This window comes from Mandrillus leucophaeus, unplaced genomic scaffold (genome assembly GCF_000951045.1).
Source record: "Mandrillus leucophaeus isolate KB7577 unplaced genomic scaffold, Mleu.le_1.0 Scaffold494, whole genome shotgun sequence".
NCBI lineage: Eukaryota > Metazoa > Chordata > Mammalia > Primates > Cercopithecidae > Mandrillus > Mandrillus leucophaeus.
The window spans coordinates 452,422-476,804 of record NW_012105298.1 but is presented as its reverse complement, the minus strand read 5'-3'; the positions used below and the strand labels follow the sequence as shown (position 1 = coordinate 476,804).

The window sequence follows — 24,383 nt, the reverse complement described above, 5'->3', positions numbered from 1 at the left end:
TTTGGTAATTGTTTTCCGAAGGTGGAAAATATTTCCTATTGTTTTCCATAAAGTCTCCCTGAAAATCAAGACAGATTTGAGAGTTTTCTGAGGAAACCCTTTCCTGGAAAGAAAACCATATTTCTAAAGCCTTGCATTTTTCTTTTCTCTGGTAAACCCTCGGGTTGGATTTTTTTTTTTTTTTTTTTTTTAAATAATCTTGTCTCAAGAACCTCTGGTTTCTACAATTCGAATCTTTGTTTTCCACCTTTTTTCCTAGATTAGGTACTTCTCTCAATACAGTCACCCTCCCTTAAGAATTGAGAGGTAACTTGTCGCTGAAAAAACTTGTCTTCCCTCAAGATTTCTAATACTAATTTGTCAGACTTCTTTCTTACTTTTGGAATTCTTCCAATCACTCTGTTGGTCTTTATTAGAAATAGTTTTAAAATTACGTTTATGCAGGATTAAGGTGCTCCTGTTAACCGTAGTACCAAAGGAATGTTAATTTGTCAGATTTAATTGTTCTTAGGGAAAATACACATATTATTCTTGATTACTTGATAGTGTACCTGATTTAATATTAGTTATGTGTAATTTAAAAGAACAAAGGGGATATTTTGCTAATACTGAGACTTCATTAGGGAAATTTGGTCATTTTGGTCATTATCCACATCATCCTGCTTTATGTTCATTTATGTTGTTTATATTAATCATATTAAAAAATAAAAGACATATTTAGCTTCCTTCCTAGAATAAATTTCTGCTGATTTTATGCATTATATATTTAAAGTAATTTTTTAGAGATAGTTATTTTCACTTTTTGAACTTCATCAGGAGGGTTATTTGAGAGGGATGGAGAGTGGAGGAGAAGTGTTTTGTTTCTTTTATATGTAATGATTTATATTTATATTTTAATGATTACATGCTGGAGAAGTTGAATAAGTAACAAGTTTATTATTTGCCTTCTGAAACTATTCCCTGGGATATATCTGATAGCTGATAAATTTGATTTATTCTAGAAATAATTGACTTTTTTTTAATATTTAAGTTTTCATTTTGAATGATTTGTTTCCAAGGGTACAGAGCAGTTATTCTCCAGACTTTGCCACAGCTTAGAATCCTAGATTGCAAGAACATATTTGGTGAACCAGTAAATTTGGCAGAAATAAATTCATCACAGCTGCAGTGCCTAGAGGGTCTTTTGGATAATTTAGTTTCTACTGATTCTCCCCTAAATATAAGTGAAGATGAGGTATAGTATTTACATTTTTTTCGTAATATAAAAAATACCTTCAAATTTCAATAAGTGAATATAAATTAAAAGGATTTTGGTTTGTTTCTGTGTCATAGATCATTGATAGAATGCCAGTGATAACAGCACCCATCGATGAGTTAGTTCCCTTGGAACAGTTTGCAAGTCCACCAAGTGATGCTGTGTTGACGTCTTTTATGTCCGTGTGTCAGTCTTCTGAGCCAGAGAAAAGTAATCATGAAAGCGATTTGCAGAATGAGATAAAACTTCAGAAATTAGATGATCAAATTTTACAACTTCTAAATGAGGTAACTATTTTTCCTACTTCTATATAGACATGTTTATTGAAGAAAACATAGTTAAGAAAATGTAAAATAAAAATTATGTACTAGCTGACCAGCCTATTTTAATGCATCACTGTTCATATATTTTTGTTTTCCTCTACAGAAATAGGGTTCTGTTATTGCATAGTGGTAGTAAAAGGTTAACATAAATTTTTCACTCATTTTACTTGTCTTCCTTTACATCTTCATTATGTAATTTCTTTGTCTTGTTCTGCAGTATTTCACATTACTTCCATTCCACCCGCCTTTTATTTCCACCATAAGCAAGAGGGAAACTCTTTGGACTCAGTGTTACTTAACGCAAAGGAATACTTTGGCCTCTACTCTCTCTTCAGTGGATTAATGGTCAAAATCACCTCTACAACTTATAGCTGAATGGCAGGTTAATTTACATAATTCCTGTATCAATTTCATTTTCCAGTAGACCATCAGCTAATCAATCTATACTTTCCTGAGCTGTTAATCCTTTTTTACCCCTGCTACTGAATCTCTAGTTTTTAGAATCTGTGAGCTATGTTTATGAACTACAATTCCTAGAATTTACTGCTATTCAGGTCTCCAACCCTTGCTCCAGCATTCTCACTATCATCCACAGTTGCGGTGGTTCTCTTGGGTACCACTACTATCTGACTGCAATAGATTATTACTTTATTTCCCTTCTAGCTGGGTGTAGGATAGAAAGATAGTGGTATAGGTCAAAGAGGCTATTAGTCAAATGTTAGTTCAACTTAAAAATTTGTAACTGTTATTGTTACTAATTTTTTTTTTTTTTTGAGTCAGGGTCTTACTCTGTCACCCAGGCTGGAGTATGGTGGCAGGAACATAGCTCACTGCAGCCTCGAACTCCAGGGCCCAAGAATCTTCCCACCTCAGCCTCCTGAGTAGCTGGGACTATAGGCACATGCCACTGTGCCTAGCTAATTTTTAAATTTTTTGTGTGGAGACTGGGTCTCGCTTTGTTACCCAGGCTTGTCTCAAACTCCTGGCTTCAAGTGATCCTCCCACCTCAGCCTCGTAAAGTAGTGGGATTACAGGCAAGAGCCACCAAGCCCAACCTCTGTAACTAAGTTTTCTTAGTCAAAATTTTTTCTCAAATTTAGGAAAGGGGGAGGAGTAGAAAATGCTTATGAAATGGTTATGGTTCAGGAGGTTTTTAATCCTGAACTATTATTTATATAATATTAACAATGCTGGATACACAAGAGGTCTGCCTTAGGTGAGTGAAAGTGAATAAGGCTGTGAGGATTCTGTGTTTCAGAAATCCATAGAGATTTCAGTTTGAGCCAATAAGGAGATAGTAATAGAAGTGAGACAAGAATGCTGGCCTACGTATTATTTGACATCATTGATACTGTATGGCTGGACTTTTGGACTCCTCCATTTCCTCAGGTTTCATCTTTCATCTTTTCTAATGGCTGACTCTTCTACCAATGAAAGAACTTAGATTGAAGTTTTTAATGTCTTTAATGTGAAGTGAACATTTCAGTTTCTTATTGACTGATCTCATTTTATTCTCTTGACAACCCAATCAAGTAGATAGAGATTAATGCATTATTGTCCGTGTTGTAGAAAAGAAGTTCCAGAATTTAAATCACTTATTTAAAAGTACTTTATTTGCAAGATAGTTGAGCTCCAAATTCATATCTCCTTATGTCCAGTCAAATTCTTCAACTGTGTCATGCTTCTCACTTACAGTGCTAGTTCTTTCTACTTTGTTAACCAAAAACAGGAGTCTAGCTATCTGGAAAGAAAGGTGATTCTCTGCTATATATATTTAAAATGTTTAAGAAAATGACTTCTTGTTAACTGTCTATCTTGGTGGAAAGAGTACACATGCAGTTTGAATTGCATTGAGCTGTTCTTACACTCAAATGATTTCATCTCGAGTATCAACTTATAAAGTCATAATATTAATGCAATGTGCTGTACTATAATAAAGACATTTGTTTTTCTTAATCATGGGACTTAAAATCATAATTACCCTGCCGAAGTGGAAAATTTTATATCTGTGAAAAACTGTTTTGCCTTTATTTTAGTTTTTCTCCAACATTCTATTGTGAGCATTTTTATTCTTCAGCAAACTTGAAAGAATTTCTTATTGAATATCAATATATCCACCAACTAGATTCTACACTTAAGGTTTTACTACATTTATTTTGTCATGTAGCTATCTATTCATGTATCAGACTATCTTATGACACATTTCAAAGTATATTACACACATTAGTACATTTCTCCCTAAATACTAAGCATGCATATCATTAATTAGAGTTAAATATTTTTTAGGTGTTTTCTTTGATGTAAAATACAGGTCTGCATATTTCCTGAATTGAGAATACATATATCTGTTATCCAAACTTCTGTGAAGGTTAACATCATGTTCCCTATGGCCTCTCCCACAAGCAGTCCTCTACTGCCTCCAGAGGCAATCACTTTTCTGATTTTTAGTCTACTATATATTATTTAATATTTGTTTTAGAACCTAATATAAATGGAATCATACAGTGTATACTCTTTTGTGTAAGGCTTCTTTCACTCAGCATAACCTTTTAAAAATCCATGCTATTATGTATATCAGTACTTATTTCTATGAAGTATGCCATTCTGTGAATATATTACACTTTACTTTTCCATTGTCCTGTTGAAGGTTATAACCTAGCTTATAACCTGGGTTATTTGAGGTTTATGAGTAGAGCTGCAATGAATATTATTGTATAATCTTTTTGTAAACATGTATCTTTGTTTCTCTTCAGTAAACAGCTAGAAGTGCAGTTTCTGGGTTATAGGGTAGATGTATGTTAAGTTTTATAAGAAATTGATAACTTTTTTCAAAGTGGTTATTCTATTTCATTCTCACTAACAATGTATGACTGTTCCAGTTTTTCTGCCACACCACCAATATTTGGTGAGGTGAGCATTGCTTTTATTTTAGTCATTCTAGGGGGAGTATCATGATGTTTGTTCTGATTTTAATCTACATTTCACTAATGATTAGTTATGTTGGACAGTTTTTTGTGCGCTTATTGAATATTTATTTATCTTCTATGAATGCCTGTTCAAAATTTTTGCCCATTTTTAAATTGGGTTGTTTATCCAGGTTGTAGGGATTTATTATATATGCTAGACACCAGTGTTTTGTCAAATATATCTAGTATGAATATTTTCTCCCTGTTTGTGGATCTCACATTCATTTCCTTACTGGTTTTTTGATAAGCCATAGTGTTTAATTTTGATAAAGTCCAATTTATCATTTTTTTCCCTTTTAGGATCATTGTTTTCTGCAACTTTAAAAACTTTTGTGCATACCAAAACAACATTCTCCTGTGTTAGCCTCTAAAAGTTTTAATGGTTTTACCTTTTGCATTTAGATCTGTGTACATATATGATTCACTCTTTTCCATGTGGATTTTCAGTTATCTCAGTACCATTTGTAGAAAACACTTTTCTTTTCACTAAATTTCTTTAATGAATTTCTTAAAAAAAAAAAAAATTAAATCACCTTACAAACTGTAGAATCTAGCTCCAGGTTCTTTTTTTCTTTGTCAGTTTGAGTAAGTTGTATTTTTCAGTTAATTTGTCCATTTCATCTCATTATCAGCATAAAATTGTTAATATTCCCTTATTATACTTTTAATTTATATAGGATCTGTAATGAAAATCTCTTTCATTACTGATACTGGTAATATGTGTTTTCTCTATTTTTTATTTATTTGCTTGATTAGTTTAGCAAGGGGTTTTGATGATCTTTTCAGAGAATAGACTTTTGGCTTTGTTAATTTGATAAATATTTGTTTTCTGTGTTCTTGATTTCTGGTTATTTTCCTCCTCTACTGTGAATTTACTTTGCTGTTTGTTTTCTAGCGCCTTTTTTTTTTTTTTTTTTTTTTAATACCGTCTTGCTCTGTCACCCAGGCTGGAGTGCAGTGGCCTGATTTCAGCTCACTACAACCTCCATGGCTCCTGGGTTCAAGCGATTCTCCTGCCTCAGCCTCCCAAATAGCTGGGATTACAGGCCTGTGCTGCCACACCCGGCTAATGTTTGTAATTTTAGTAGAGACAGGGTTTCTTTCACTGTGTTGCCCAGGCTGGTCTCGAACTCCTGGCCTCAAGCGATCCTCCCACCTCTGCCTTCCAAAGTGCTGGGATTATAGGCATAAGGCACGGCCCCCAGCTGTAACTTCTTAATATAAATACTTACATCATTGATTTTAGACTTATCTCCTAATATGATCATTTAAAGCCATAAATATTCCTCTGAGCACTGTTTTAGCTGCATGCCACAAATTTTGGTATGTTTTGCTTTTGCTATTGTATAAATACTTTTCTAATTTCCTTTGTGATTTCTTCCTTGATCCAAGAAATATTTAGAAATGTCTTTTATTAATTTTTAAACCATTTGTCATTCTATACATATGTTATTGGTCCTTGATTTCTGATTTACTTCCATTTTGTTCAGAGAACATATTCTGAATAATTTCCATCTTTTTAAATTTATTGAGTTTTTTTATAGCCTGGCATATGGTTTTTCTAGGTGGATATTCATTGTGCTTTTAAAAAGAATGTATATTCTACAATTAAGTCAGCATGATTGATAGTATTTTCAGGTGAACCATGTCTTTACTCATTTTTTGTCCATTCTATCAGTTGCTGATGCTTGTTTTTTTGTTTGTAGAGGTGAGGGGTTGATGTAGTTCTGTCAGTTGCAGCATGAAGAAGTGTTTAAATCTCTGTGATTGTGGATTGTATTTCTCCCTTTAGTTCTTTATTTGCTTCTTATGTTTGAAGCTCTGTTATTAAACACATACACGTTTATGACTGCTTGGTCTTTCTGATGAAGTTACTCTTTTATTATTATGAAATGTTCCTCTTTAACAGCCTTATTGAGATACATTATTCACTTACCATGTGGTTCACCCATTTGAAGTGTGCAATTCAGTGCTACCCATTAGCAGTCATTGCTCACTTCCTTTTACCTACACCCTCAACCCTAAGCAACCACAAATCTATTTTCTTTCTCTCTGGATTTGCCTATTTTGAACATTTCATATAAATGAAATCATAATATTTAGCCTTTTGTGACTAGCTTCTTTCACTTAGCATATTTTCAAGGTTCATCCATATTGTAGCATGTATCAATACTTCATTTCTTTTTATTACCAAATAATTATTCCATTGTATGGATATACCACATTTTATTTATCCTTTTGTCAGTTGATAGACGTTTGAGTAGCCTCTACTTTTGATTATTATGATAGTTCTATGAATATTTATGTATAAGTTTTTGTGTAGACATAGATTTTCATTTCTCTTGGCTATATACCTAGAAGTAGAATTGCTGGGTCATATGTTTAACCTTTGGAGCAACTACCAGACTTTCCAAAGTAACTGCACTATTTTATATCTTCAGCAGCAGTATATGAAGGTTCCAGTTTTTTCACATCCTTGCTATCTTGTTCTTTTATGTCATTTTCATTATAGCCATCCTAGTGGGTGTAGAGGCATACCTCATCGTGGCATCTGTTTACTTTTAATCTGTTTGTGTCTTTATATTTAAATGGGTCTTGTGGACAGAAGAAAAGTGAGTCTTGTTTTTAAATCCCATCTGGCCATCACTTCTTTTGAAGGGTCTGTTAAAATTTACTGTAATCATTAATGAAGTTAGATTAGAGTCTACCATTTTATTGTTATTTGTTTTCTGTTTGTCTCTGTTTTATATTCATTTTTCTTCCTTTCCTACTTTCTGTTGGATAATTTTTAGAATTCAGGTTTTTTTGTTTTGTTTTGTTTTGTTTTGTTTTTTGAGACAGAGTTTCACTCTTGTTGCCCAGGCTGAAATGCAATGGCATGATCTCAGCTCACCTCAACCTCCACCTCCTGGGTTCAAGCGATTCTCCTGCCTCAGCATCCTGAGTAGCAGGGATTACAGGCATGTGCCACCACGCCAGCTAATTTTGTATTTTTAGTAGAGACAGGGTTTCTCCATGTTGTTCAGGCTGGCCTTGAACTCCCCAGCTCAGGTGATCCACCCGCCTTAGCTTCCCAAAGTGCTGGGATATAATTCAGTTTTAATTCATAATGTTGGTTTTTTAGTCACGATTCTTTAGGTTTTGTTTTGGTCTGAATGCTCTAAAAAAAGACTTGAAATAGTCTACTTAGAGTTAATACTGTATCATTTCAAGTAAAATGTTTAAACATTATTTGTATTTATCTGTATATAAATCAACTGTGATGCTCTTATTTTTTCTTGAGTATTCAAATTTCCATCTAGTGTTATATTCCTTCAGCCAGGACTTTCAGTCTGAACTTCCTGTAGCAAATGTAGTGTTACATCTGTGGATAGTAGTGTGTTTCACCTTTAGTCTTAGTGGACTTTTTCACTGAATATAGAGTTCTCAATTGACAATTTTTTTTTCTTTCAGTACTGTCCCTGGTCTCCATAGTTTTGATTGCAAAGTTAACATGAATTCAAGATCCTTGATTTCTTGTATGTAATATGCCATTTTTCTTTGGCTACTGTCAAGAATTTGTCTCTGTTTGTTTTCAGCAGTTTGACTGCATTGTACCTAAGGATGTTTTTCTTTGTGTTTATCCTACTTCCAGTTTCTCTATGCTTCCTGAATCTGTAATTTTATGTTTTCACCTAATTTAGGAACTTTCTTCCAATATTTATTCTGCTCCATTCTCTCCTCTCTCTTTCAGATTCCATGTAGACTTTTTGATATTGCCTCAAAATTCCCCAAGGCTCTGTACATTTTGTCAACATTTGTTTTTCTGTATTCTTCATATCGAATAACTTCCATTGAGCTAGCTTCAGGTTCGTGTACTCTTTCTTTATTGTCTCATTCTGCTATTAATCTCAGTCAGTTTCTACTTCAGACATTGTATTTTTCAGTTATAGAATTTCTATTTTTTATAGTTCTACTTCTGCGCTGAGTTTTCTTGTCTTTTTGTTTATGACAGGCGTATTTCTTATTATCTCACTGAACATCACTATTTGATCACTATTTTAAAGTTCTTGTTTGCTTATTCAAACATTGAGTCATCTCAGGTTTGGTCTCCATTTTCTCTTGAGAATAGGTCATTTTCCTGGTTCTTCCTATGGCGAGCAATTTTGAAGTGCATCCTGGACATCGTGAATGTTTTGTTGTGGATACTCTAGATTTGGTAATAGTCCTCCAAAGAGTGTTGGCATTTTTGTTTTTAGTAAGCATTTAACTTGGTTTGACTCAGATTGTATGTTTTTATCTTAGGTAGCAGTTCAAAGTTCATTTCATTTATTTCATTCTTTGCTGGGCCACTTGCAGTCCACTTCATACTGCCCTCTGGTTCCTTAGGCCCAGAAGTCTGGTTTTTCCTACCTGAGGTTTAGACTCTCTGCATGATACTGATTGTGGTACATTCTCAGGCTAAAAACCATAAAAAACAGAAACACCCTCATTCTGGTCCATTTTCCAAGTGTCACCTCCCCTCTAGAATAATCCTACTTTTGTTCACTTTCTAAGGCCTTCAAGTAGTTTTTATTTTTGTTTTGTTTTGTTTGTATTTTTTCCAGAGTTTATAATTGTTATCTGCAGGAAAGTCAACATGGTAGATGTCTACTTGTCCATACCAGAAGCTTAATTCCCTGTCTTTAATGTCAAACATTTCTAGTTTATAAACCCTTAATCATATAAAAAGTCATAATATTTCAGAAAATTTCCAATTTCAATCTTTTTTATACGGAACTTTTAACAAACTTTGTTGGCTTTTTAAATTCTAGACTTGTAATTCAATAGATAATGTTCCTGAGAAAGACCCCAGACCAAAAAGAGACACAGATATAACTTCTGAAAGTGACTATGGAAACAGAAAAGAATGCAATAAAAAAGTTCCTCGAAGATCAAAAATCCCGTATTATGCCAAAACCATTCAAACTATTAAGCACCACAATAAAAACTGCAACTCTTTTGTAAGGTACTTGTTTTAGTTTTAGAAATTTAAGGCACACAGAAGTTAATAATGCTGGCTTCTCGAAGCTATCTCATGGTGATATTTATTACTTTACTAATGTTGAAGATTTGATTTTTCAGCCTTGTAGGTTCTGATCTGGTCAGTACATTCATGTAAATGTATATAAAAGGATCCTTTTCTCTGTGTCTGTACCTTAGTTGCAAAATTAATGTATAAACCTGAAGATATCTCATAGCATAAAGAATACTGACCTTAGAACTGGAATACCTTCGTTTAATCTAGGTTTAGTTCAATCAAAAAGAATGTATGTGGTTTTAGTTTCATTCATTTACAGTGGGAAATAAGACTGGTACACTTGAGTCTACATGACTAGCCGTTTCTCTCTTTGTAGGCAGATCTAGATGGAAAGCCAAGTCCTAGTCAGATGACACTGAGTTTAGGATTAAATGTGAATAAGATGATTGTGTTTAATGCCATAAGGACAAGGGAAACCGATGTCTGTACTTTCGTAATTGGGATCACCATGACAAGTGGTTCAGAAATGACTACTCTGGGATGGTTACAGTAAACTTTTGCTTCTGTAATTCTCCTTTTGCAAAGCATATTTTGTTGTTTTGTTGTTTAATTCTTCCATACCTACCCAATTACATTTTACATGTACATATATATATATACACACACACACACACACAGAGGCATTCAGTTCACTTCAAACACTGTACTTTTTTCCAGGACGTACCCTGGAATTTCTTTGGTCCTACCAAGTGATAGAATCTATTAACTTTGATCCATTATGTGTCGATTTTAAACTTTTAACTCCCAAAGAGTAGTTCTGTTTACTGTCTTTTCGAGTTCTTAGGTATCACCTTACCATAGTACTTTTTAAATTATTCTGATATATCCAAGAATTCTACCCTACCTGAAAATGTTGAACCCTGAACATTTATGAAATCATTATCTTTTTTAAAATCTTGAGGTACTCATTAATCAGCAGAGCACACCCATTATAAAATTTATAAAGCAGTTTGTCCAAGTTACTATAATTTTATTAATATTCTTTTTAAAAAGCTGTTTGCATATACAACTAGAAATGTTAATGTTAGAGAAAAGTAATGTGAACACACTTTTTTGAGTGATTTGCTATGTTTTATTCTTTACAGTTGTAATCGTAAAATGAAACCACCTTACCTTAAAGAATTATATGTAAGCTCATCTTTAGCGAACTGTCCTATGTTACAAGAATCAGAAAAGCCAAAGACTGAAATAATTAAAGTAGACAAAAGTCACTCAGAAGACAACACTTACCAGGTATGATTTAAGAAATTAAGAAAAAGTAGTATGAATAATTTTAAATACAGAGTCCCAGAAAAATTATGCATGCTTTTATTAGCAAAAAGTGTTTGAATTTTATTGGAGTGATGAAAATTGGTTATTTTTTCCTTCCTGATTTCCAGATTTTATGTAATGTTATTTTTGAATGAATGAAAATTTCATTTTTTTATGATCAGATTTAAGTGAAATCATTTGTTATATGCTTCTGGAGGAGGAAACAGTTATGAATATTTAAATTCTTATTCCTTAATGTAGTGCTTCCTACTTTTTTGGGGTGTCAGACCCTTTTCAGTATCTAAAAATCTCTACAGGTCTTCTCAAAGAAGCCTATTTTTACACTCAAAGCAAATGTATATAATTTCAAGGTTTTCATGGACTTTCCTGAAACTCAATTTTGGACCACTGGATCCCAGATTAAGAGGTGTTCAAAATTTTTTTAATTCTTCAAAATTTTCTTGACAATTCTCATGTTGAGAAACTTCAGTACTTGTGGATTCATTATTTTATATTTTTCATTAACTTCCCCTTATATTACTTGTGTATTGTTCTTTCAGTAATAGAATTGGTACATTTTAGGCTACTGGTTTCCTCCCCTTATTCTCAACTATAGAGGCTTTAATATTGAAAAATAATAATTATCATTATGACTTTGGACACACTTCATCTTTCTTCTTACTTAACCTATTGTGCCTGTGTTTCCCAAGTTATATGTTCATTTTTCTCATGAAAAATCAGTCTTGTCTGATTCTACCCCCCCAAGTTTGTTTGAGATTAGATCCTTACCAATCTTCATATTCCTTGCGTGCCTTGGTAAGGACTCTGTATCCTTAATACAGGGTCTGGCATGTGGGTGCCATGCTATGAGTATATACTATTTCAAAAAACGAATCTTATCTACTGTGGCATAATAATGGCAGCTAACATTTATTGATTGGTTATTATGTAGCAGGCACTGTTCTGCACTTATCTATATGCTTTGCTACCATTAACTTAATTTTTGGCCAGGCGCAGTGGCTCACGCCTGTAATCCCAACACTTTGGGAGGCCAAGGTGGGTGGATCACTTGAGGTCAGGAGTTCGAGACCAGCCTGACCAACGTGGTGAAACCCCGTCTCTACTAAAAATACAAAAAACAGCCAAGCGTGGTGGGACATGCCTGTGGTCCCAGCTACTCAGGAAGCTGAGGCAGAAGAATTGCTGGAACCCAGGAGGCAGAGTTTGCAGTGAGCTGAGATCATGCCCCTCCACTCCAGCCTGGGTGACAGAATGAGACTCAAAAAAATAAAATAAAAAGTTTCACTGCAGCTCTTTGAAGTAGGTACTATTATTCCCCTGTTATAAATGGGAAAATTGAGGCTGTGAGAAGTTAGGTAACTTTTATAAGTTCACATAACTTTGTTGTTTTTTTTCAGTCCCTTGTTGAACAGCTAGACCAAGAGAGAGAGAAGAGATGGAGAGCTGAGCAAGCCGAAAATAAACTCATGGATTATATCGATGAGCTGCATAAACATGCAAATGAAAAAGATGATATTCATAGTCTGGCTTTACTTACCACAGATAGGTAAAAAAATTAATAAACCTGAAGATACCTCATAGCATAAAGAATACTGACTTTAGAACTTTAATTCCTTAGTTTCAGTGTAGTTCAATCAACAACAATGTATGTGGTTTTAGTTTGATTTGAACTAATTGTATTAGATAATTTAGCACTTTAATAGCTTGTTACATCAACAAGAAATTCAGATACATGTATTTGAGCCCTCAAGCAGGAAGGTGTCGGGTAAATATTATAAGTAAAGAACAGCAAGAGACTAGAGCAGTGATTAACAACTTTTTATATAAAGTGCCAGATTCTGTAAAGGGCAGGCATTGGCAGCCTTTTTCTTTCAGCTTCTTGGGTCATGTTTGATTTCATCACATACTCATCTTCTGCAGGGAGCTGTGGTATCATATAGCCCAGTTTCTTAATCTAATGTTTTTATTCTATCCTCACCATTACGTCTCCCATTTTATCTGGGTTTTTTTTGTTTTGTTTTGTTTTGTTGTATTGCATTCTTTAATACAGGTCTGTCATTTCATTCTGTGAAAATACTAGTTTTTTAAATTACAATAACTTTTTTTCTTCTGTTTCCTGTAATTATTTCTAATGTTATGCTTTTCCTCAAATGATTATAAGATTTTTAGAGTTTCTTATGGTTTCTTATCCTTGAATGAGCACTAGGTTTCTAGACTTGACATTTGCTAACAGACTTTGGGAAGTTGCTCCTGGTTCCATTTCCTGTCTGATTGTGCAGTGGATAATTCCCCTTCTAAAATCTCATTTGGATAAGTTGATGTACACAGTTCACAGCCCAGTTCCCAGTTTCTTTTAAGCACTTTTGTGATACTGACATGGTGTTTTCTACCCCACTGCATGTTTCTCTGATATGTTGTACCTGACGAGTATAAAGACAATTCTAATATGCAACATGCATGCTATTAAACCTCTATAATTATAAAGCTATGATGCATAATGTTATTGTTAGCCCTTCTACCACTACCCACCAACTTCCTGCCTTGTTTGTATTTTACAAATGTCTGTCTGAATTGACACAAGAAGCTACTGGATATGATGAGAGAACAGGATGGTTCAGTAAGAGTGCTCTACCTCAGAAAAACAGCACTCCTGCTTTCAGTAAGTGGATAAGTAACCAACATTATGTAGTGACAGATTTATAGAGACCCTGTGACTGAGTCATGGACAGACAGTAGAAGAGAAAAGATCTGTCTTCCTTTTTTCAGAATGGAGCAGTTTCATGAGGCAAAGCCTGAGTGTTGTAGGAGTTGTTTTTAATTTCAATTTAGTTCCATTTGCCTTATAATTGAAATTATTCCCAAATTTTGGCACTCTGTTATCTTTTGTTTTCAGTTATATGTGTATGAATTTTTACTTTATTCTGTATTCTAAGTATTTAGCGGGATATTAGAGGAAGCTGTGTCTAGGTCTGCTAGCCAGTCCATTTAAACTGGAAGACTTTGGGCACACTTTATCTTTCTTCTTACTTAACCTATTGTTGTGCCTGTGTTTCCCAAGTTATGTATTCATTTTTTTCATGAAAAACCAATCTTTTCTGATTCTTCTATCTACGCCACCCCCCACCCCCACCACTACCACATGTTTGTTTGAGATTAGATCCTTACTAATCTTCCTATTCCCTTATGTGCCTTGGTAGGGAATCAGTATCCCTCATAAAGGGTCTGGCATGTGGGTGCCATACAATTTCAAAAAAATGAATCTTATCTACTTTGGTATTTTTATTATCCAAACCTCCTTGATGACTAGATCTGTTCATCCAATTATCTACTAAAAATGGCTTGTCTGTATTCCTCATAAGTTTCTTAAGATCAGCATGGCCTCAGGTGGACTCATTCTTCTTCTTTATTATATATTTCTTGCCCTAATAAATGGTGCCCCATCCAGCATCCAGTCAGTCACTAAAACTATAGAAATCTAGGAATCTTTTTTTTTTTTTTTGCTTCCTTTCTTTTTCTCCTATCCCACAGCCAGTTGATATTATCATCTTTATTGATATCTTTATTCATCAATTAATACTGATATCATCTTAAAAGATGTTGAACTATCTCCTCTGTACCCCAAACCTGTTACCTTTCTTTAGGCCCTTATCTGTTGCTTAGATGATTGTTCCATTTCTACTTCTCGGTGGCTTCCCTGCCCGCAACCCATATGCAGTCTAGCACTCTTCCATATAGCATACCAAACAGGAGTTGAGAGCATGAACAAAGGAAGACCAGTTCGGAGAATACTCTCATTGAAGTCAAGAAGAAAGATGATAAGGACAAGAATTGGAGAAATGACCATAATGTAGAAGTTGATGGATATATTTTTTTAAATATGCCTTGGAAATTACACTGGGTTGGCTGCATGACTCAGTAATTTCTTCATGAGGCTGCGTCTTTGTCAGTGTCCCGTTTCCAAACAATAGACTTATAGTCTGTCATCTCAACCACCTGTCTGTAGTAAGGGGTGAGCACTTGGCCTAAGCTGGGTAAACATCCTGTATCCTATGGCCACAGTGATTGGTTCATGGGGTGGACATATGAATCCAAATGGACTAATCAGAGCCTTGCCTAGGACTCATTCTAAATTGAGCTAGAGAAAGATACTCTTTCCTGTTTGGTTCAGGGCTATTAGAATATGATCCCAGAGATGTTCATAGTCTCCCTCCTGTACCCTTACCCCAAACATAAAGATTCTGGCATGACACCATGCAGACCACCTATATCTGATTTCCTAGAGTCTGCTTTTGAAGCCAGATTCTAGGATTGTGTTATGTTCTTGGTTTCAGTGGTCCCTCAGCATAGTGCCACCACATCCTTCTCTATGTTTGCTTATGCAGGTCAGTAAATTCTCTCTTTTATTGAAACTGATTAAGAGTTTTCAGTTGTAATGAAAGGGTTCTAACCAGCACAAATCTGGGAGCAATATTGGGTGTCTGGGTTAGATACAAGGAGTCCAAGTTGACTTACAGGTTGCTATTTATGTAGCACATCTGTCACATCGCTTTATAAATCTATCATGTCTATTCCTTCTGTGAGATGCTGGGTTCCTCGAAGGCAGAGAAAACTCCATCTTATTCATCTTGCTTGCCTTTAAGTCCATATCTAGTATAATGCCTGAAACAAATTGTTTAGTAAAGTTCTGCTGTGGAATAGTAATTTATATAAAATATTTTCCTTTTGATCATAATGTTAGGTTCAGGAGTAGGGGAAAGACGCACTATTTTTCTGCCAGTTTTTACTGTAATTAGAATTTGAAACATACTTCAGATCTTCTCTAAGTTTGAACACTTATTACCATTTTATCATTTTTATATGTATATATACTTAACACCACATATAACTTCTGCTTTAGGCTAAAGGAAATTATTTTTAGAGAGAGAAATTCCAAAGGACAACTCGAAGTTATGGTTCACAAACTTCAAAATGAAATTAAAAAACTGACTGTTGAACTAATGAAAGCAAAGGATCAACAAGAGGATCACCTTAAACACTTAAGAACCCTGGAAAAATCATTAGAAAAAATGGAGAGACAAAAAAGGCAGCAGCAGGCGGCACAGGTATTTCTCTATTTAGTGTATGAGTGGCATAGATTAACACAAATTCATAGCTTCTACTGTGAAACAAATTATACCACCTAGAAAACCTAAAAGATGTGAGGCTAAACGGAAGAAGCTTCTGTCACAAAATGCAAAACTTCTTTCTTAGCTAATTAGCTAGTATGTTTTTTCTTTTTTTTAAAAAAAAATCTGTCATAGTAGGTATCTTCTTGAATGAACTTTAGATGTTAACAACAATGAAAGCCCTTTTATTATTGGAAAAATAAAATTGGAAATAAGCAAAAAAAAAAAAAAAGATGTGAGGCTATATGCAAAAATGAAATTGCTGTTAATTTAACAGTCACAAAACCTGTTGAATTATGTCTAAGTTAACACTACTAGCTCTTAAAGCAGTTAAAAAGAAAAGTTGATAGAAATGTTGCAGGTAGTTAGGCTTTTATTCTGAGAGAGCTGGCTTTTAAAAAGGCTTTCAGGTGGTTGAATCATTTTCATGCTTCTGAATGGAAATTATTAAAATCTGTGATGCAAATAAGCAATAGTTAATGCTAGTGTATTTGTTCCTTCCAAGGCTGCACTTTGTGTGACTGAAATATCATTAATTTCCTAAATTTTGAAAATCAACTTAGTCACCAGACACTGTCATTTAAAAGGTACTTATGGAAATTGACATTAAAATAGCAGGGGAGATTATTATCTAAATACTGTAATTGTGTGCATTTTACTCAGATAAGACTGATCCAAGAGGTGGAACTCAAAGCTTCAGCTGCTGATAGAGAAATATACTTACTTAGAACTTCCCTTCATCGAGAAAGAGAACAAGTGCAACAACTTCATGAACTTCTTGCATTGAAAGAACAGGAACACAGGTAAATGAAAAATGTGGCGTTTAAAAATAGAAAAAGAAAGCTACTGGTTCCCCACCACCAGTATTTAAAGATAGTGACTGAGCATTGATATAGTCTGACAGAATCAGTTATTGGAAAATGCCATATTCATGTATGTATAATTAGAATCAGCCCTATAGCAAGAACTAGTAGCTAAAAAATGAATTGGTGCCTTTGTTATCAGTATTTGAGGTATAGGTTTATAACAATATAGCTTATTTTTCATTTCTCCAAACCCAGCCAAAAGTTGGTCTTTATATAGAGAGAAAATTTTTAATTGACCTCCAAGTTAATTAATTAGTAAATTAATCAGTAAATTAATCAGTATTCTTTATTCTTCTGAAGGAGAGGTCAGTGAAATTTTTCTGTAAACGGTCACATAGAAAATATTTCAGGCTCTGTAGGCCATACCTAACTTTGCCTTTGTAGCACAAAAGTAGCCATAGATAATACATAAAATGAACAGCATGGCAATGTTACATTAAAAGTTTATTTACAAAGAAAAAGGCTGTAGGTCACATTTGGCTGATGGGCTGTAGTTTGTCAACTCTTGCTCTATAGAATCCGCAGTAATTTGAACATTTTCAGCTTATCTATTTCAGTTATTTATGTACTATCCTACCAGTGAAATTGTATGATTATCATATGTTAATTGTATTTATTCCCAAACCTGTTTTGTTTTGTATCTACATAAATTTTGGTGCTGTGGGGGAAATTGTTATCATGTGTAGAAGAGACAACTATAAAAGATTGGGGGAAAATAATCACAAAAATCTAGAATTTTGTACTTAGTTTCCTATACAGGAGTTTTATACTTAGTTTGCTTTACTTAGTTTCATTCCAGTTTAAAGAAACCAAAAACTGCAAATGATGGGTTTCACATTATGGGTTTCAGTAATGCAAGAAAAGTAGTGGAGAACTGTAAAGAATGGACTAACTGGCCCAATATCAAAAGATTAGTAAATAATTTTATACTTTAACTGACTTTTTCTATTAACAAACCACCAGTGTTAATCAGACTGTATTTATTGCAAGTCAAACACTTGGCCAAAGTAGTAGATACAGTGAAATATCTTATGCAAATGCACCTGAAGAATTTCTGAAGCCATAGAATGATTCTGAACTATCTCATGAAGTTAAGATTTGATATATTTCCCTTATCCCCATCACTATTAAATACACAATCAAATAAAACTCATATTATTTGTACCTATCTGTGCCCAATTACTGTGTTTGAAAGCGAGAGGCCGATATTGAATTAACAATAGCGAATATAGAATATTAAGAACTATGTGAAGACCTTTACAATGTTTCTTTTCAGGTGAGTATCATCCTTTTATCTTTATATGTTTTTCCCTCCAGGAAGGAACTTGAAACAAGGGAGTTTTTTACTGATACTGAGTTCCAGGATGCCTTAGCTAAAGAAATAGCCAAAGAAGAGAAAAAACATGAGCAAGTGATAAAAGAATACCAAGAGAAAATTGACGTGTTAAGCCAGCAGTATATGGATTTAGAAAATGAATTCCGTATTGCTTTAACTGTTGAAGCCAGAAGATTTCAAGATGTAAGAATTGGCGCCCAGCTCTTTATTGAAAACAGAATCAGTAAGATACGGTTTGATGAGAGGACTTGTTTTAGAAACATAGCTGTATTAAATGTTGGCTTCATAATCTTAAGTAAAATATATACATTCTTAGAGGCCTTAGTTTCCTCAAGTAAATAATAGCTACTATTTATTGCTCTTGCAAAAACTAAGTAAGATTGTAAACGTTATAGATTATTGGGATAGGAATCAGAAAACCTGAATTCCCTCCTATTACTATAGAGTAGGGATTGGCAAAACTAAAGCCCCCAGGCCAAATATGGCCCACTGCCTATTTCTCTTTTAAGTAAAGCTTTATTGGAACAGAGCCATGCTCATTTTTTACAATTTTTTTTTTTTTTTTTTTTTTTTTTTTTGACGGAGTCTCGCTCTCTCGCCCAGGCTGGAGTGGTGCAGTCGCATCTTCTCGGCTCACTCCAATTTCTGCCTCCCAGATTCAAGCAGTTCTCCTGTCTCAGCCTCCCAAGTAGCTGGGACTATAGTCACACGCCACCACGCCTGCCTAATTTTTGTATTTTTAGTAGAGACAGGGTTTCACCATATTGGATAGGCTGGTCTCGAACTCCTGATCTCAGGTGATCCACCTGCCTCGGCCTCCCAAATTGCTGGGATTACAGGCGTGAGCCACTGTGCCCAGCCATAGTTGAGTACTTTCAACAGAGTTCATATGGCCTGGCCTGTATAGCCTAACAGTTTACTGTTTGGCACTTTCTAGAAAAAGTTTGGTAACCCTTGCTATAGAGGAATAATTGTGCTCCTCCGACCAGTCCCACCAAACGTATACTAGATCCCATTGCCTCTTCCCTACTTAAAGATATGGCTTCAGTAAGCCTTCTTTCTTGCTCTCTTACATCTGCAATTTTTCCCTCTATATTGGATCATTCCCTTCAGCATACAAACATGCTGTGATTTCTCTCATCTTAAAACTCACTTGATTCCATTTCTTCCTTTGACTACTATGTTGTTTCTCTGCTTCCATTTACAACAGAACATCTCAAAATTGGGCATTTGCTGTCTTTGATTTCTCTACTTCTCTCCTCTCCAACCTGCTCTCATCTGGCTTTTATCTCTATTGCTCTGCTAGCATTGTGCTATCAAAGCCACCAGCAATATCCACACTATGAAAGTTGTCAGTTAAGTTCGTCCTCATCTGATTTGACCTAGGTGTAGCATTAGACAGGGTTGATAGCTTTCTCCTCTTCCATACTCTTTCTTTGCTTGGTTTCCACCATACTGCATTTCTTGGTTTTCTTGGCTTTCCATTACGTCACGTCTTTTCAGTCTCTCTTTGTTTATCTTATTTTTTCCACAATTTCATTATTGCAGTGCCCAAGTTTTCAGCCCTTAAATTCCTTTTCTTTTCTATACACACTCATTCTCTTGGTAAACTCCTCCAGCATCATTATATCTCCAGCCTGGATGTTTTGCATGAATTTTAAACTTCTATGACTAACCACCTATTTAACATATTCTACTTCACTGCTGATTTTATTACCAAACCTTCTACTTTGACATTTCTCCTGTCCCAGTGAAAGACAACTCCATCCTTCTAGGTGCTTAAGCCAACAACAAAGTTATTGTTGATTACTCTGTCTCTGACACTAGACATTGAGTACCTCAAGAGATTCTGTCACCATTATTTAAAAAATATACATGTGGCCAATTCTTACCACCTCTAACATAGCCACTCTGGTATGTCACATTATCTTATATTATATGAAGAGCTTTCAAGTTAATCTTCCTGCCTCTATCTTTCCCCTACCCCCCTCTGTTTATGCCAAACACAGCAGCTAGAGTGTTCTTTTAAAATACATGTTTGGTAATATGACTCCTCTCCTCAAAGACCTCCATTGTCCCTTCATTTTATTCAGAGTAGTGATCAAAACACTTCACAATCTAGCCCTCTGAGTTCATCTCCTACTAGCTTCCCCTTCATTTATGCCACTCCAGTGACAACAGCCTTCTTCCTAGTCCTCCAGTGTATCAGGCACATTCCTGCCTAAAACACTCCTTTCCCACACATTTGCATGGCTGCAGTCCCTGCCTTCTTCCAGTCATTGCTCCATTGTTGCATTCTCAGTGATTATGCCGGTTAAACTTGAACCCACATCTCCCAACACTTCACACACTTCACATCCTTCTAACCTTTTACCCAAGCATATAGTATCATCTAACATGATGTATAATTTATTATGCTTGTTGTTATATTGTCAGTCCCTGCCACCTAGAATTTAAGCTTTACAAAAGCAAAGATTTTAATCTGTGGTATTCACTGATGCATTTCAGTGCTTAGAGCAGTATCTGGCCACCCAGGCAGGAGTGCAGTGGCGCTATCTCAGCTCACTGCAGCCTCCTCCTCCCGGGTTCAAGCAATTCTCCTGCCTCAGCCTCCCAAGTAGCTGGGATTTTACAGGTGTGCACCACCACACCTGGCTCATTTTTGTATTTTTAATAGAGATGGGGTTTCACCATTTTGGCCAGGCTGGTCTCAAACTCCTGACCTCAAGTGATCTGCCCTCCTTGGCCTCCCAAAGTGCTGGGATTACAGTCATGAGCCACCACGCCCAGCCCAAATAAATGATTTCTGGCTTTAGATTTGACACTAATTCCCTGGGTCACTTTAGGCAAATATAATCATCCTGGGTCTCTGTTTCATCATCTGGAAATTAGTAGATTGAAACAGATTATCTTTAAATCTTACTCTTTTGCTAAAACTGTGATACTATTTCCAGAAGCAAATATTTTCTAATTATTTGGAGAACTGCCATTTATAATATAATTTTGGAATATAGGTTAAAGATGGTTTTGAAAATGTTGCAACTGAGTTAGCAAAGAGCAAACACGCTCTTATTTGGGCTCAGCGAAAAGAAAATGAGTCTTCCTCTTTAATTAAAGATCTGACCTGTATGGTAAAGGAACAAAAAACAAAACTGGCAGAAGTTTCTAAATTGAAACAAGAAACAGCAGCAAATTTACAGGTAAGACTTTGCAACATTATATGTTTTAAAATTTTTTTATATTATTTTCTCAAGTAGGTTGTGGTAATTTTAGGAAGTATACAAAAGGAACTTTTAAATGATACTAATTATATATTGCATATAAGAAAAATAGTACAACTAAAGAAATCAAGCTCATGATTTCACAAATTGTATTGCTCATGAGATAGCATTTAGGCAAAATAAGTAAATTAGTTTTAAGAAACATGTTCAGTTAAATAGGTGCGAGCAGTACAGTGATACAGCAAAAATTGTGAAAGTGATACTCAAATGGTTAAAGTTTGGGAAGCACCACTTGGATTGCTGATATTAATTTTGTGGTGGTGATGCTGGTGGTTTTAGATATACTTAGATGTAATAATCACTAAATTAATGTCTTTATTGCTGTTGTCTCAATTTTAAACATTAATGCTATTTTACCCAAAATTTATTTCTGGAAAGTGACTTTTAACACTATTGATATAAATGCTTGGTGAAAATTTTAAGTATTACAGGTATAGTTTCTCTTTAACAATTTTAGAGTAAAATTCAGATTGTTTAAAGGAGTGGTCTCTTAAATTCGGCTGTTTATTTCATGATCTACATTGGTCTTTAGTTAGTAAAACTAAAACTTCTAATGTAAAATTTGGTAATGTTTACTTGTATTTGCTTAAATAACATTTTTTCTCATTGTAAGATGGAAAAAATAGAAAATAAAGCACTTATTATAATAATTCTTATTTGTCTTTTCGGGGAATATACAGAATCAAATCAACACCCTTGAAATTTTAATTGAAGATGACAAGCAGAAGAGTATTCAAATAGAACTTCTCAAGCACGAAAAAGTCCAGCTTATTTCTGAGCTAGCAGCCAAGGAATCACTAATATTTGGTTTAAGGACAGAAAGAAAAGTATGGGGACATGAGCTGGCACAACAGGGTAAAATTCTCAGATTTTCAAAGGGAAAATAGCTTATTCTTATAAGTGAGCAAATCTGGGTATGGGAGACAAAAAGACTCAACTCTGCCTAAAGATGCCAAGAAAAAAGGCGACCCTTTATCTGGAAGAATAAGTAGGCATTTGCCAGCCGCAGGGGAATGAAGACCTCTTAGGAAATGAGAAATAGTTTATTACACCAATGAAGAAGTTATGGCTCTGATTTTTTAAATTTTTTTTCCCATGATAATTTGACAACTTTTCTGAACCATGTGTTACTTTTACAAAGTAACATCTAAATATATTGTTAAAAATAATTTTTTTTTTTTTTTTGAGACAGAGTTTTGCTCTTGTTGCCCAGGCTGGAGTGTGATAGCTCAGTCTCAGCTCACTGCAACCTCCGCCTTCTGGGTTCAAGCGCTTCTCCTGCCTCAGCCTCCTGAGTAGCTGGGATTACAGCCATATGCCGCCACGCCTGGCTAATTTTTGTATTTTTAGTAGAGACGGAGTTTAACCATGTTGGCCAGGCTGGTCTGAAACTCCTGACCTCAGGTGATCCACCCACCTCGGCCTCCCAAAGTTCTGGGATTACAGGCATGAGCCACCGCACCTGGCCAAAAATAATTCTTAGACAGTGATTTCAAGTTATTTGTACAGTATACACATTTAATTTTCTTTTCTGATATATGCAACATTTATTGTGCATGCACAAATTAAAATATTATATGAATGAAAACTATTTTTCAGTAAATCCTCAGTCTCATTCCCTTTCCAATCTCTGTAAAGCAAGAGATATATACTGGGTTGTTTTTTTTTTTTGGTTTTTGTTTTTGTTTTTTTACATTCACAGATACCTTTAAAATTATGAACAGCTAAATATTTGGGTTTTTTTGTTTTTTTTTTGAGATGAGTCTCACTCTGTTGCCCAGGCTGAAGTGCAGTTTTGTGATCTCAGCTCGCTGCAACCCTGCCTCCCAGGTTCAAGCAATTCTCCTGCCTCATCCTCCGCAGTAGCTGGGATTACAGGCATGCGCCACCACACCCAGCTAATTTTTTTGTATTTTTACTAGAGACAGCGTTTCACCATGTTGGCCAGCCTGGTTTCAAACTCCTGACCTCAAGTGGTCCGCCCACCTCAGCCTCCTAAAGTGCTAGGATTACAGGAGTGAGCAGCTGCGCCCAGCCAAGATATTCAGTTGTAATGGAGCATTGCTTATTCGTTCATTCTCTGTAGGAATTTTTAATATGCTCTTGTTTGTTTGAATGTCATAGCATGAATTAATATTACATATCTGAGTTACTTATTCTAAACTTTATTTGTGGTTTCAGGTTTTAAAATACCCACAAGTGTATAAGAGGCCTTTTTGTTTGCTTCCCTTTTCCTCTTCATATTGTACTATTATAAGCTATGATTCTTTATTTAGTTTTTTTTATTATTATATTACAGTTCGTTAGAGTTTAATAAGATACAAACCCCCAAGGTGTTTCAAAGTTTGTAATTGATGATTTTTGTTTCTTAGGATCTTCTCTAGCCCAAAATCGTGGCAAATTGGAGGCTCAAATTGAAAGTTTATCTAGAGAGAATGAATGTCTGCGAAAGACAAATGAAAGTGATAGTGATGCATTAAAAATAAAGTGCAAAATCATAGACGACCAAACTGAAACTATTAGAAAATTAAAAGATGTAAGTTTGACATTTTATTTTGGTTAAAGAGCAGATGGCAGGTTTGAAAATCTTTGGATCAAAGTATCCAAAAGTTGTTTTTCAGTGTTTTTCAACTGTTGTAAAATTTAGGGTAGACTATCATGCATTTCTTTTTATAATATTTGCCCTTTTGCTCTTAAAAAGTTCTACATGATATTTATTAATTTGGAATGAACTTTATTTCAGAATTTAATGGAGAATCTTATTATAGCCTTTGGAATAACTGGAAATACCCAGTGTCAATTAAGGGTTAGGAGTCACAAGAAAATGAACATTTTATGTGTTTTTTTTTTGTTTTGTTTT

At 34.8% G+C, this 24,383-nt stretch overlaps 1 protein-coding gene across 1 annotated transcript in view; it reads left to right on the top strand.

Moving 5' to 3' along the window:
• The window catches only part of LRRCC1 (leucine rich repeat and coiled-coil centrosomal protein 1), a 41,470-nt gene that overhangs the window by 6,956 nt on the left and 10,131 nt on the right, over window positions 1–24,383 (top strand). Inside the window, exons 5-15 of the mRNA XM_011995649.1 lie at window positions 1,059–1,234; window positions 1,333–1,542; window positions 9,338–9,531; window positions 10,689–10,836; window positions 12,273–12,421; window positions 15,773–15,977; window positions 16,704–16,843; window positions 18,224–18,425; window positions 21,257–21,442; window positions 22,204–22,378; window positions 23,896–24,059. Coding sequence (XP_011851039.1) covers window positions 1,059–1,234; window positions 1,333–1,542; window positions 9,338–9,531; window positions 10,689–10,836; window positions 12,273–12,421; window positions 15,773–15,977; window positions 16,704–16,843; window positions 18,224–18,425; window positions 21,257–21,442; window positions 22,204–22,378; window positions 23,896–24,059 — 1,949 coding nt within the window. The remainder of the gene's footprint in view (window positions 1–1,058; window positions 1,235–1,332; window positions 1,543–9,337; window positions 9,532–10,688; window positions 10,837–12,272; window positions 12,422–15,772; window positions 15,978–16,703; window positions 16,844–18,223; window positions 18,426–21,256; window positions 21,443–22,203; window positions 22,379–23,895; window positions 24,060–24,383) is intronic.